Raw genomic sequence first — 14788 nt, 5'->3', positions numbered from 1 at the left:
GCCTGCAGAGTCTACGAACAAAGTTGAGGGGATTGGGGGGCTCGAGGGGGCAGAGAGGTCCTGGCCTAGCTAAAGTCAGTTTAGACCATTTTCTTCAGTAGATGGCTTGGAGGGTAGCTGTCTGTGGTGCCTGCTAGCTCTATTGCACTTTTAGGAAATGTTGCTAAAGTAGTTCTGTACCATATTTATTGCAGATGCAAGTCACAAGGCCTAACATTTCTTAAACAGAATTGAAAAAAGGTGCGTAGGATTTTACACCTTGTGTATTCAAACTGCAAAACCAGGCCCAAATTGATTTTGTAACTGTTGCTACAAGAAGGCTTCAGAAAGCTGCCGGCAAGTAGACGCCAGGCCAGCATGTAACTTTTTGCCATGGTCTGTTGAAGTAAGAACAATGAGATGTTCTGTAGTTAAATAAATAAAATGCCACTGTTTTAATGATGAGCTGACAAACTCTCACTGCAAGATCTAGTAAAATCTGTTCATTGAGGTCTTTAAATACACTTCAGAGAAATTGATATCTCTACTTATTAAACAATTTTGAACAACCTCATCAACTGAGGTGGCGTATGTGGAAAGATGTTAACATGTAGACTTGACCTCACTTCAGTTGGTACAACCTCCCTTCAAAACCGCTTTGTGCTGTTTAACTAGGGTGGGTTACAATGGATTGTATTTTGAAAGTGGCAGTTTGTGATGGTTTACAGATTTCTAATGGATGTTTGATTTTTGCAGGAAGACCAAATTCATTTAATTCTCATTCTATTCAATGCATTCCCATAGAATTGTGGCCCTCATTTGATAGTGATGTGAAAAGTGAAACTTGTTTTAGCTAAAAAAAGTACTGTGATTTTGTTCATTCTAGTATCGAGAGAAGAGACTGGAGCAAGAACGTGATTTAGTGCAGAGCCAAAACACCTGGTTGAATGGTGAGCTGAAATCCAAAACGGAGGAGCTTATGTCCATTAGCAGAGAAAAGGGCAACGAGATCCTGGAGCTGAAATGCAGCCTAGAGAACAAGAAGGAAGAGGTGAACGGTCAAGATTGATTACTTTTTTTTTTTCTTTTCTTGTTTGTGAGAAGCGATCCTCTGAACTTTATAATTCTATATGGAGTGTCGTCTTGAATTTAACTAGTATTATTTTAGGGGAGCTTTGCCATTGGTTATTGACCTTTTTTTTTTTAAATTTTTTTTTTTTGTATAGCAGTCAAGTTGCCTTGCCAATGGCAGGAAGAGATCACTGATCAGTTTCTAAGACCAGATTAGGCACACATAAACCAAAAACTCTGAACTCAAGCCACCTCTGGTCTTAAATGTGTTTGCCATCACTTGCCACATACAAGAAAAAGTGCACTATGACAAATGTCTCAACTTTACATCTAGATAGAAGTCATGTACACTTTGTTTTACTTGTTAGCCCCAAGTCTGTGCACTGGCTTTGTAGTTTTCTTCCTGCTTGTTGGTTGAATATCCGTATATGAACATAGACTACTGCAGGCTCTGGCCAGAGACTACAAAGGCAGGCTGAGTGCACGAGGAAAGCAGTTCCATTCAAAGGGTCTTCTAGACTCCCTAATCTACGTCCATGTGTGAATGTTGTCCCACATTGTACATTGTTCCTGGCAGCGGCTGGGATTTGGCAGTTGAGTCTTAGATTTCAGTCTAGCCAGCCCCAATCCTTACATCCTAGATATCCTGCAACTGCTCTCTCTGGGCCTTCTCAATATGGGTAGTGTGCCGTCTTACTGCCACTGGTCCCCTTATTTGTTGCTCCCTGGGCTGTGCAGTCCATTTTAAGCTCCCCTTTGACAGTGACGGCACACTTATGTTGTGGGCTGGATTCCTCGACTCTCCGTTAAGGAAAGCGCTCAATCTTGAACCTGCATCTGCTTCTCTTCAGGCGAGACTGCTTTCACTCCCGAGACCTGAGTACACACTACTTATATTGTCACTATTCTCCAGCATGGGGTCTGGCATGGATTCACATGCTCATGAATATTCCCCGTCAGGCCGGGAATCCTCGGTAAAGAAAAAATCAGTATCAGTTTTGTTTCTGATCTGTCTGTCTTAGTAGTAACCAATCACTGATCTCTGGGTTATACTGCCCCCAGCCAATGACTGCCCTCTACCTAAGCCCCTCCCCTGGCAGCCATCCTCAGATTTTTACCGCACATTAAGTGTTGGGAGTCCTCGTGTTTTAGCTCTCGAGCTTTTACTGCGTTTTTGCGCTTTTTCAGGAGAATTTTCTAATTTTTTCGGTTAATCGAGCCTCAAGCTCCAACGTTTCTACTTTCGATAACGGGGACCCGTTTCGGAATTCTTCTACGCCCCTGAAGGGTGAAGTTTTCATCGAGTTGCGCTTCTTGGAAGATTCCAGAAGATCTGTGGCCTACCTCAACGAACATGGCCCAGGACAAGGGGAGCTCGACGGCCGTATCCAAGTTGTTCAGGAGCTGCCCAGGATGTGGATTGCAAAATGTTTTCAAGGAGGACGAGCATTCGAGATGTCTCTACTGCCTTCATGAGGACAAGACGCACGTGGAGAAGGACTGTGCATTCTGCAAGAACCTGTCGGAACGGACCAAGCATGTTCGTCGTTCCCGCCTCGCCGCCTGGCTGGACAAGGACACAGCAGGTGAGAAGGCGAAGAAAAAGTCTGAGCGGTCTTCTAAATCCTGTGAGGGTGCCCCGGTGACGGGGGCCCAACAGAAGGCCAAGCACTGCGAGTCCGCAGGCACCGGGAGCGCCGAAAGGTCGGGCTCCTCGGCTGCCAGGCAGGGCACGACTTCCCCGGCACGATCAACCACGAGCCAGCGCTCTGGTTCGGGGAAGAGGAAGTCCGAGAACCCGGGTAAGCTTCTGGAGAGGCCCCGGTTGATCTCGAAGGGAGCCGATGGGGAGCGAGGTGATGACCCTCCCCCCAAAGCGAAGGCCCAGGACGCACCTAAGGTGGTGAGGGCCTTGATCCACCCGGCAAAGGCATCTATTGAGGTTGTCGCAGCGGCCCTGGCGAAGCCGGCAGAGGCTACGCCAGTGGAGGCGGCCTCGCTGCCCAGTCTCCCTGCCGCTTCGGAGGGAATCCTCTTTCCAGACCATCGTGAAGACCCTGGCGGAAAAAGAGGGGGGGGGGGGGATGGTGGTGGCCGTTACGGACTCCGATTCAGCCTCCGAGGAGGATCCGGTAGAAACCATGAAAGGCCTCAACGAGAGGTTCGATCCCAGGGGAAGGTTCCAGCTGATGTGATCGAAGATAGCGACGACGAGGGCCCAGTGGAGCAGCCATCCCGTCCGTCGCAGCCATTACCCGAGCCCCAGGATAGCTCGGCGGCCATTTTGTTGGCGATCCAATCCTTATGTACTGAGATGGACGAGGTTACCACGGACCCCGACGAGAATCCAGAAGCAGGCACGTCGGGAAGCCCTCCGAACAAGCGGAGGAGAGTCCACCCCGCTCCGCCCTTCATGCCCGTAAGGCCTGTGGACCCCTCATCCCTCTCGCCGGACCCTCGGGAGGATACGCCGATGGATGACGATGGCAATGATGACACAACGGACATCCTGTCATCACCCCCCCCCCCCCGCCTCCCACTCCCAATCGGCCTCTCCACCCGACGAAAATTGGCTCTTTTCACGCCATGATAGCCAGGGCATCCAAGCTCTTCCAGCTCTGCCCTGAGGAACAGAAAAAGGAAGGTACCAACGACGAGAGGCCAAGAGGAAGACGGTCCTCGCAGTGCCGTTGCTCGACGACATCTGGGACGAGGGGCTGGCTATCCTCAAGAACCCTTCCACGACCGCCAAGAGGGACAGGTACGAGAAGTAGTACCAGGTCCCCGATGCCGCCCCCTTGTGCCTCAGGGCCCAGCCCACGCAGGACTCGGTCGTCTCAGCAGCGGCCAAGAAGCAAGCAGTGGGTGCAGCGGCTTCAACTTCCACTTCCTCGCCGGAAAGCGAGGGCAAGAAGTTGGACTCCATGGGACGACGAGTCATCTCGTTAGCGGCGACTATTAAGGTGGCCAATGCCTTAACGATTGTGGCCCGTTACGACAGGGAGCTTTGGTTCAAGATAGCTCCTCTGCTAGACTTCCTGCTGGACGACAAGAGGGCGGAGGCCCTACAGATTCTGCAGGAAGGAGAGGTGGGGTCGGATCACGCCATAACGGTGGCAACTGACATTGCCGATACCGGATTTTGCCAACTAGGCAACAGGGTTTGCCTCTGACGACGATGGCTCAAGGCGACGGACTTTCGCCAGGACGTCCAGGCCAGAGTGTTTGACTTGCCGTTCGACGGCAACAACCTGTTTGGTAAGACGGTGGATGAGTCCCTCCAGGCCATCAAGACAGATACGTAAACAGCCTGAGTTCTAGGAGTCCTTCAGCAACGGCGGCCCTTTCGGAGCTCTGGAGGCAGACTGGGAGCCTCCAAGGGATCCAGCGGCGGCTCTTCTACTTACCGGCAGGCGGCCCGCTCCTCGTCCCGGGAGGCCTACAGAGGCCGCAGCAAGCAAGGAGGGTCTCTGCACCGTTGGCAAGGAGGCCAAGGCAGCAAAGCCTCCCCCAAGCAGGACTGAACCGGCCGTAGCGTTGGGCTCCCACCGAAGCACCCCGGTGGGAGGCCGGCTGACAAAGTTAGTCAGCGTGTGGGAGTCCATCTCCACCGACCGTTGGGTGCTGGACACCCTGGCCTGCAGACACTCGCTGGAATTTCAAAGGAAGTGTCCTCGCATTCCTCCCGTGGCCAGGAAGGAGAATCACGTCCCTCAACTGCTGTTGGAGGTAAGGGCGATGCGCAAGGGTGCCATCGAGCTCGTCCCCAAGAGGCTCCGGAGTATACTCAAGATACTTCCTCGTCAGAAAGAAGACAGGCGGTTAGCACCCCATCCTGGACCTGCGTTGGTTGAACAAGTACATCAAGGCACAGAAATTCAGGATGGTCACCCTCCAGCACGTGCTGGGACAGCTGGAGGAGGGCGACTTCCTATAGTCACTGGACCTGGAGGATGCTTACTTCTCCAGCATGGGGTCTGGCATGGATTCACATGCTCATGAATATTCCCCATCGTCAGGCTGGGAATCCTCGGTAAAGAAAAAATCAGTATCAGTTTTGTTTCTGATCTGTCTTTCCTAGCAGTAACCAATCACTGATCTCTGCGTCATACTGACCACAGCCAATGACTGCCCTCTACCTAAGCACCGCCTCTGGCAGCCATCTTCAGATTTTTACCGCACGTTCAAGTGTTGGGAGTCCTCGTGCTTAGCTCTCGAGCTTTTACTGCATGTTTCGCGCTTTTTCAGGTGAATTTTCATTTTTTCGGTTAATCGAGCCTCAAGCTCCACTGTTTCTACTCCCGTTAACGGCTTCCCGTTGCGGGATTTTCCTACGCCCCTCAAGGGTGAAGATTTCGTCGATCAACTTCTTGGAGGATTCCAGAAGATTCGCAGCCTACTTCGAGATGGCCCAGGATGCGAGTTCGTCGCCCGGACCCAAGCTGTTTCGCAGCTGCCCTGGATGCGGGCTGCAGAATGTTTTTAAGGAAGACGAACATTCGCAATGCTTCTACTATCTTCATGGGGACAAGACTCATGTAGAGGAGGACTGCCAGTTCTGCAAGAACTTGTCGGAGCGGACCAATAGGGACCGTCTCGCAAGCTGATTGGAGAAGGGCTCGACGGGTGAGAAGAAGAAAGGGTCCTGTGCGGGCGCCCCGGCGACGGGGGCCCAACACCAGGCCAAGCGCTGCAAGTCCGCTGGCTCCGGGAGCGCCGAAAGGTCGGGCTCTTCGGTCGCCAGGCAGGGCGCTCCTTCCCCGGCGCCGTCAACCATGAGCCAGCGCTCCGGTTCAGGGAAGAGAAAGTCCGAGACCCCGGGTAAGCTTCGGGAGAAGCCCCGTCCGATCTCTGAAGAGGGGGGAGCGAGGCGTCGCCCCTCCCCCGAAGGAGAAGGCTCGGGACGCACCTAAGGTGGTGAACCCCCCCTTCCCAGCAGGCGAAGGCCTCTATCGAGGCTATCGTGGCCACTCTTGCCAAGCCGGCAGACACCGCCAGCGGAGACTGCCTCCGGGACTAGAGTTTCCCTGCCGCCAAGAAGGGAATCCTCTTTTCAGCCCATCGTCGTGGCCGCCATGATGGAAGAAGCGAGGGGGTGCACGGTGCCCTCCTCTAGCTCGGAGTCACTCGGAGGAGGAACTGACCGAGGCCGTGAGGAACCTCGAAGTCCAACGGGCGGCTTTCGAGAAGGTTCGATCCCGTCAGGAAGATCCTCTGGAGATAACCGAGGAAGACGACGATGGTGAGGAAGAGTGGCCTTCCCTTCCGGCGCAGCCGGATCCTAGGCCTCAGGATGGCTCGGTGGCCATTTTGTCTGCCATCCAGTCCTTATGCTCTGAGATGGATGAGATTCCCGCTGCCCAGGCCGGAGGAACCACAACCTGGCCTGTCAGGAAGTCCTCAGAACAAACGACGGAGGACCCGACCGTCTCCTCCGCTCGCCCCCGTAAGGCCTACAGTTCCCTCCTCCTCCCACGAGTCGGGAGATGACGGTGCGTTGGGCTCGATGATAGGTTCTGAGGGCGACGACGACGGAACGGGTCTCCCGTCGCATGGGCCTCGCCGCCCAACGAGATTGGCTCATTCCACGCCATGATCGCCAGGGCGTCCGAATTGTTCCAGCTCTGCCCGGAGGAGCAGAAAAAGGAAGGTTTCCTCTATCAGCGCCGGGAGGCCAAGAGGAAGACGGTCATTGTGGTGCCCCTAATCGATGACATCTGGGAGGAGGGCCTGTTGGTTCTCAAAAACCCCTCCATGGCACCAGCCAAACGGGACCAGTAAGAGAAGTACCGGGTCCCCGAAACCGCTCCCCTGTGCCTCAGGGCCCAGCCAACGCCAGACTCGGTCGTCTCGGCGGCGGCAAAGAAGAAAGCGGCGGGGTCAGGAGCCTCGCCGTCGAATTCCCCGCTGGACGGCGAGGGAAAGAAGTTGGACGCCATGGGGCGGCGGGTCATTTTGTCGGAGGCGACGACGATCCAAGCGGCCAACGCCCTGGCGATCGTGGCCCGTTACGACAGGGAGCTCTGATTTAAGCTGGCCCCCATATTGGACTTCCTGCCGGACGACAAGAGGTCTGAGGCCCTGTAAATACTGCAAGAGGGCGAGGTGGCGTCAGACCACGCCATAACGGTGGCAACCGATATTGCCGATACCGGGTTCCGCCAGCTGGGCAACAGTGTTTGCCTACGACAACGGGGTTGGCTCCGGGCGACCGACTTCCGTCAGGACGTCCAGACCAGGGTGTTGGACATGCCGTTCGACGGCAGCAACTTGTTCGGGAAGGCGGTGGACGAGTCCCTCCAAGCCATAAAAACTGACACTGAGAAGGCCCGCGCCCTTGGAGCCCTTCAACGACGGCCCTTTTGGAGCTCTGGAGGCAGACGGGGTGCCTCAAAGGGATCCAGCGGTGGCTCGTCGTCCTACCGCCAGGCGGCACGCTCCTCGTCTCAGGAGGCCTACAGGGGTCGCGGCAAGCAGGGAGCGCCTCGCCGCCGTCGGGAAGGTGGCTAGGGCGGCAAGGCCACCACCTCCAAGCAGGACTGAACCGGCCGTGGTCTCGGGCCCCCACGAAGCCCCCCAGTGGGAGGCCGGCTGACGAATTTCGTCGGTGTGTGGAAGTCCATCTCCACCGACCGTTGGGTGCTGGATACCCTGGCAAGAGGACACTCTATTGAATTCCTGAAGAAGTGCCCTCAGGTTCCACCCGTGGCCAGGAAGGAAAATCACGTCCCGCAACTGCTGTTGGAAGTACGGGCGATGCTCAGGAAAGGCGCCATCGAGCTTGTCCCGAAGAGGCTCCGGGGCTCCGGGGTGTACTCAAGATACTTTCTCGTCAGGAAGAAGACGGGCGGCTGGCGCCCCATCCTGGACCTTCGTCGTTTGAACAAATACATCGGATCACAAAAGTTCAGGATGGTCACCCTCCAGCACGTACTGGGACAGCTGGAGGAAGGCGACTTTCTATCAACTTTGGACCTGGAGGATGCTTACTTCCATGTTCCCATCCTCAAGTCACCGAAAGTTCCTCAGGTTCGTCGTCCAGGGACGCCACTACCAATTCAGAGCACTGCCTTTCGGATTGAAGTCGGCCCCCAGGGTCTTTACCAAGTGCCTAGCACCAGTGGCGGCGCGGCTGTGCCTACAGGGGATTCACGTCTACCCCTACCTGGACGACTGGCTCATCCGCTCAAGGACGAGGGAACTCGCTGTCGAACACACTGCGAGGACCGTCCAGCTACTCACAAACCTGGGATTCGCCATAAACTACCCGAAGTCCCACCTGGTGCCGTCGCTGGTGGCCCTGTTTCTGGGAGCGAAGCTCGATACAGTGAGGCGCCTGGCGGCCCCGTCGGAAGAACGGACGAAGAACATTCTAGGCGAAGTGCAGCGCCTGCTAGCCACGGACGTGGCCAGGGTGAGGTCCATCAAGTCCCTCCTGGGGATGATGTCCTCTTGCATCTACCTGGTGCGCCTCTGCAGACTACGGATGCGCCCCTTCAAGAATTTCTCGACGCCCATTGGATACAGGCGACGGGCACCTTCGAAGACGGGGTCCCCCTCAACGAGGTGTTCCGGCGGGCGATTCAGTGGTGGGGTGTTCCAGTGCACCTCACGGCGGGCAAGGACTTTCAGACGCCGGCGTACCAGGAGACGGTGACGACGGACGCCTCCCTGGAAGGTTGGGGCGCCCACACCGGAGATCTCCACGCAAGAGGCCTCTGGCTCCCGGAGGAGAGGCTCCTGCACATCAACGTCCTGGAACTCCAAGCCGTGTTCTGGGCTCTCAAATCGTTCCTCCCGTCGCTCAAGGGCAAGGTGGTGCGGGTCTTCACGGACAACACCACGACAATGTTTTACATACGGAAGCAGGGAGGCACCAGATCCCCAGCCCTATCCAAGGAGGCACAGGATCTGTGGCACTGGGCAGTCGCCCAGGGGATGTTCCTGGTTCCCTTCACCTGGCAGGAGAAAGCAACACCATCGCCGACTTGCTCAGCAGGGAGCTGCGCGCGTGTCACGAGTGGGAACTGCGCCAGGATCAGGTGGATCAACTTTTCCGACGATGGGGCAAACCCCAAATCGACCTGTTCGCAACAGCGACAAACTCGAAGTGCAAGAGGTTCGCCAGCAGATTTCCCCAGCCGAGAAGCATGGGCGATGCGTTCTCGTTCCCCTGGGACGGCCTATACCTGTATGCATTCCCTCCGTTGCCATTGGTGCTTCGACTCATCAGCCAGCTCAAGAGGTCCCAGTGCAGGATGATCCTCGTCGCACCGGCGTGGCCGAGACAGATCTGGTTCCCGGACCTTCTGGACTTGTCAACGTCCCCTCCCATCAAGCTGTCGGCGGACGCGGACCTTCTCTCCAGAGGAGGTGGCGCCATCTTCCACCACGACCCGGCGTCGCTGAACCTGCAGGCTTGGCTCCTGCAGTGTTAGAGTTTGGAGGCTACGATATACCGGCCGATTGCAGAGAGGTTCTTGCAAAGGCCAGGGCGTCCTCAACTCTCAAATGCTACGGTCATAAGTGGAAGAGGTTCTCTATCTGGTGCCGAGCACAGAAGATCAACCCCCTACGGATTACGGCCCCCCCAAGTGCTGCTGTACCTGCTATCGCTGGCAAAGGCTGGGCTAGCCCATGCCTCCATTAAGATTCATCTGGCGGCGATCTCCAGATATACCAGAACCACAGGACGGACGGCCCTGTGTTCCCATCGACTGGTAAAAGTTTATGAAAGGACTGTTCCGGTCGTTCCCGCCGGTGAAGGCCCCGGCCCCGGCGTGGGAACTTAAAGTGGTGCTGACCAGGCTCATGGGGCCCCCATTCAAGCCGATGCACTCCGCACCTATGAAGTTTGTGTCGTGGAAGACGGCGTTCCTGGTGGCCATTACCTCCGCACGAGTGGGAGAGATCCAGGCCCTATCCTGCAAAGCATCGTACTTGACTTTCCATGCCTCGAGGGTGGTGCTTAGGACGCACCCCTCCTTCATGCCCAAGGTGCCGTCGGACTTCCATCTTAACGAGCCCTTGTTGTTACCTGTTTTCTTCCCGTCTCCTTCGTCGCCGGCCGAGAGGACTTTGCACTCGCTGGATGTGGCTAGAGCGCTGAAGTTCTACGTGGACCGCACGAAGAGTTTCCGGAGGACATCACAGCTGTTCGTGAACTTTGAACCTGTGAATCAAGGGCCGGCTCTGTCGAAGTCTTCTATTTCCAGATGGCTCTCCGGCTGCATCATGCACTCACTGATTGGCTAACCGACCGCTGCCAGGCCGTCGAGAGCCCATTCGACCAGAGCGATCGCTGCTACTACGGTGTTCTTATCTGGTGTGCCCCTGCTGGACATCTGCAGGGCTGCTACGTGGAGGTCGACGCACACCTTCACGAGATTCTACTGCATCGATCGGGATTCCAGGGAGGAGTCCAGGGTCGGCCAAGCAGTGCTGTGCAACCTGTTCACTTAAGGTGAGCCTGGTGAGGAGGTAAGAGATGCTCAATGTTGAGTTTTTGTATTGCTTAATGTTGAGCCTTTTACCACACCCCCCCCCCCGTGGTTGTGCATGTGTACTGCTATTTAATCTTATATTCATGAGCATGTGAATCCATGCCAGACCCATGCTGGAGAACAGTTACAGGTAAGTAACTTGTTCCTTCCACATCCCCATTCTAAAAGGACAGAGTTCCTCAGATTCGTAGTCCAGGGGCGTCGCTACCAATTTAGAGCCCTGCCGTTTGGATTAAAGTCTGCGCCCAGGGTGTTCACCAAGTGTCTTGCACCTGTGGCGGCGCGGCTGCGACTGCAAGGGATCCACGTCTACCCCTACCTGGACGACTGGCTAATCCGTGCAAGGTCAAAAGAACTCTCCGTCGAACACACAGCGAGGACCGTCCGCCTGCTCACGGAGCTGGGATTCGCCATCAACTACCCCAAATCCCATCTGGTCCCGTCGCAGGTGGCACTGTTTCTGGGAGCGAAGCTCGATACAGTGAAGCGACTGGCATCTCCGTCGGAAGGCCATTTTGGGCAAGGTGCAGCGCCTGTTAGCCACAGATGTGGCCAGAGTGAGGTCCATCAAGCCCCTCCTCGGGATGATGTCCTCATGCATCTACCTTATGCCCCTTTGCAGACTTAGGATGCGTCCGCTACAAGAGTTCCTCGACGCCCGCTGGATTCAAGCGGCGGGCAGCTTCGAAGACAGGGTCCCGCTCGACGAGGAGTTTCGTCGAGCGATTCTGTGGTGGGGTGCCCATGCGCACCCCGTGGCAGGCATGGACTTTCAGGCCCCGGCGTATCAGGAGACGGTAACGACGGACGCCTCCCTGGAGGGATGGGGCGCCCACACCGGAGATCTCCACGCAAGAGGCCTCTGGCTCCCGGAGGAGAGGTCTCTTCACATCAACATCCTGGAGCTACAAGCCGTGTTCTGGGCGCTCAAATCGTTCCTTCCGTCCCTCAAGGACAAAGTGGTTTCACCGACAACACCTCCACGATGTTCTACATCCGGAAGCAGGGGGGCACCAGATCCCCAGCCCTATCCAAGGAGGCCCAGGATCTGTGGCACTGGGCCGGTGCCCGGGGGATGGTTCTGGTTCCCTTCCACCTGGCAGGAATAAAAAACACCATCGCTGACTCACTCAGCAGGGAGCTGCGCTCGTGCCACTAGTGGGAACTACGCCAGGACCAGGTGGATCGGCTCTTTCAACGGTGGGGCAAACCCCAGATCGACCTGTTCGCGACGGCGACGAACTCCAAGTGCCAGATGTTCGCCAGCAGGTTTGCACAACCGAGGAGCATGGGCGATGCTTTCTCGTTCCCTTGGAACAGACTGTTCTGTACACGTTCCCTCCGGTGCCGCTCCGTCTCATCAACCAGCTCAAGAGGTCCAGGTGCAGGATGATCCTCGTCGCACCGGCGTGGCTGAGACAGATCTGGTTCCCGGACCTTCTGGACTTGTCAGCGTCCCCACCTATGAAGCTGGCGACGGACGCGGATCTTCTCTCCAGAGAAGGAGGCGCCATTCTCCATCACGACCCGTAGTCTCTGCACTTGCAGGCTTGGCTCCTGCAGCACTAGAGTTTGGAGGATATGATATCCCGGCTGACTGCCGAGAGGTTCTTGCAAAAGCCAGGGCGTCCTCAACTCTAATATGCTATGGACACAAGTGGAAGAGGTTCTCTGTCTGGTGCCGTGCACAGAAGATTAACCCTCTGCAGATTATGGCCCCTCAAGTATTGCCGTACCTACTGTCGCTGGCCAAAGCTGGACTGGCTCACGCCGCAATCAAGATGCATCTGGCAGTCATTTCCCGATACACCAGAACTACAGGACGGGCGTCCTTGTGGTCTCATCGCCTGCCCCTTCCCCGGCATGGGAGCTCAACGTGGTGCTGACCAGGCTCATGGGGGGGGGGCCTCATTCGAGCCTATGCATTCCGCGCCGTGGAAGTTTGTCGTGGAAGCCTCCATACTTGACTTTTCACGACACAAGGGTGGTGCTGAGGATGCACCCCTCCTTTATGCCCAAGGTGCCGTCAGACTTCCACCTCAACGAGCCCTTGGTGTTGCCAGTTTTCTTCCCGCCCCCTTCGTCTCCGGCCGAGAGGACTTTGCACTCGCTGGATGTGGCTAAAGTGCTGAAGTTCTACGTGGACCGCGCAAAGAGTTTTCGGAAGACATCACAGCTGTTTGTGAACTTTGGACCTGTGAATCAAGGGAAGGCTCTCTCAAAGGCTTCCATTTCCAAATGGCTCTCCGGCTGCATCATGCACTGTCACCGGTTGGCAAACCGACCGCTGCCCGGCCGTCCGAGCCCATTTGACCAGAGCGATCACTAATACCACGGGGTTCCTGTCTGGTGTGCCCCTGCTGGACATCTGCAGGGCTGCTACGTGGAGGTCAACGCACACCTTCACAAGATTCTACTGCGTCGATCGGGACTCCAGGGAGGAGTCCAGGGTCGGCCAAGCAGTGCTGCGCAACTTGTTCGCTTAAGGTGAGCCTGGTGAGGAGATAAGAGATGCTTAATGTCGAGTTGTTGTATTGCTTAATGTTGAGCCTGTTGCCCCCTCCCGTGGTTTGTGCGTGTATACGGCTATGTATTCTTATATTCATGAGCATGTGAATCCATGCCAGACCCATGCTGGATAACAAAAGTTGCAGGTAAGTAACTTGTTCCTTACCACTGGTATTCCAGTGTTCGTTTTATTGAATCCTATGGACAAATTGTTCTGCTCTTAAAACTCAATACAATTACAATGTATTTTTTACCTGGTATGCAGACTTTCTATCAAAATGTTCCATAAAGGGTTTTTGCATAAAATGTATCTAACGAAAAAATGTGCATTGAATGCATATTTTTGCATATTCTTGTGGGGTAAAGGGTTAATTTGGTTTGGGGTGTGTTTTTTAAACGTTAAAAACAGGGGGTTAGGGGGCGACCCCCCAAAAAATGCTTTTGATGCATTTTTTCATTAGAAAAAATTCAATGGCAACTACCTTCGATGGAAAGACATGTATGTAAACCTCTTACCGAGCTATGAACTGGCTGGTCGTTTGTTCCCTTAGGGTCCTGGAGTTTTTGAAGGAATCATGGTAATACTTTCCTATGAACGATCAATCGCTGCAACTCCCTCAGCTATGAGTTAGTTGTACTATCTGCTTTAGATGTCTATTCTTTTTTTTTTTCTGATATTTTTAGTTTCGTGTTTGCGAACAATCTTAGCCACTACGGTTTTTAGTAGTTGGTTTAGTTGCATCTTGACTTTTTTATAATAAAGCATATATATTTCAGTTAAGTGTGCATTTTATGTACTTGTTTGGAATGAACTACCTTGATACTAGCCCCTCTCCACCTAAGCCAGCTTGCCGTCATGCCAATATTGAGAGTTTAAACACAATGTTCACCCGATAATTTGGCCTCCCTTTGTTTTGTACCCATGGCTAACCAAAAGATGGAATAAAATATTGTTGGTTGCTCTGGCGGAGCAGTTCGGCTTCACTCAAGGGAGTAATGAAGGCTGGCTTATAGGTAGTTTATTTCAAATGGAACCCCTGTCCCCAAGGGGAGACACTAGACCGATCTACTGTTAAAATATGGGTTGTAATACGTTTAATGCAGTATGTGTAAAAACAGGCCATCCCTCCTCAAACCTGTAGCTACATATATGCCCACTATACCTGTTGGTGAACTAATGTATGCTGCTGGGCGAGGAGAAAAATGACCCCAAGCCCACAATGCCACTAAAAGAACAGTCATGTATTACTCACAACCTTTAGTATACAGTAAATATTGGTTATACAGGTGAATCATATGCTTCACTAAGCAACTTTGAGAGAAGGTTAAACCATGCCCCAAAAGGCCACCAAAAGTCAGAATACAGCTTACCTTACCAGACCATGTTCTCGTTACACTCCTAGAAATTGGTAGATGTAATTTTTAACCAAAGTTAGATATAGTATGCTAATACATTTCTATGGAAGGGGTGCACTGTGATTTAACCACCAGGTTGTGCAGTAAACCGTAGGTGATTACTGAAATTCGAGTTTTTGTATTACTTCAGGAAACCAAGATTCTTTTTGGGAGTGGGAGTGGTGGGGCGTAGGGGCATGAGAAATGCCAGCCCAGCAAGTGTACTTGGTTTTGTTCACTTGGGACGGAGTCGTCATGTTTTTAAAAGTCCAAACCTAAAGGCACAGCTGTGATTGTAGTAAAGTCTGTTCAGTACTTGTTCTACCCCATTG

At 54.1% G+C, this 14788-nt stretch overlaps 1 protein-coding gene across 4 annotated transcripts in view; it reads left to right on the top strand.

The window, feature by feature from the left end:
- The window catches only part of TPR (translocated promoter region, nuclear basket protein), a 2097972-nt gene that overhangs the window by 183474 nt on the left and 1899710 nt on the right, over window positions 1–14788 (top strand). For all 4 annotated transcript variants that reach the window (XM_069641376.1, XM_069641377.1, XM_069641375.1 and 1 more), the window contains exon 6: window positions 866–1030. In XM_069641376.1, the coding sequence (XP_069497477.1) occupies window positions 866–1030 (165 nt within the window). The remainder of the gene's footprint in view (window positions 1–865; window positions 1031–14788) is intronic.

The sequence above is a fragment of the Ambystoma mexicanum genome, chromosome 1q (genome assembly GCF_040938575.1).
Source record: "Ambystoma mexicanum isolate Mex_15411 chromosome 1q, UKY_AmexF1_1, whole genome shotgun sequence".
NCBI classification, from domain to species: Eukaryota; Metazoa; Chordata; class Amphibia; order Caudata; family Ambystomatidae; genus Ambystoma; species Ambystoma mexicanum.
The sequence above is the reverse complement of the archived record's forward strand: the minus strand, read 5'-3'. Positions and strand labels throughout refer to the sequence as shown.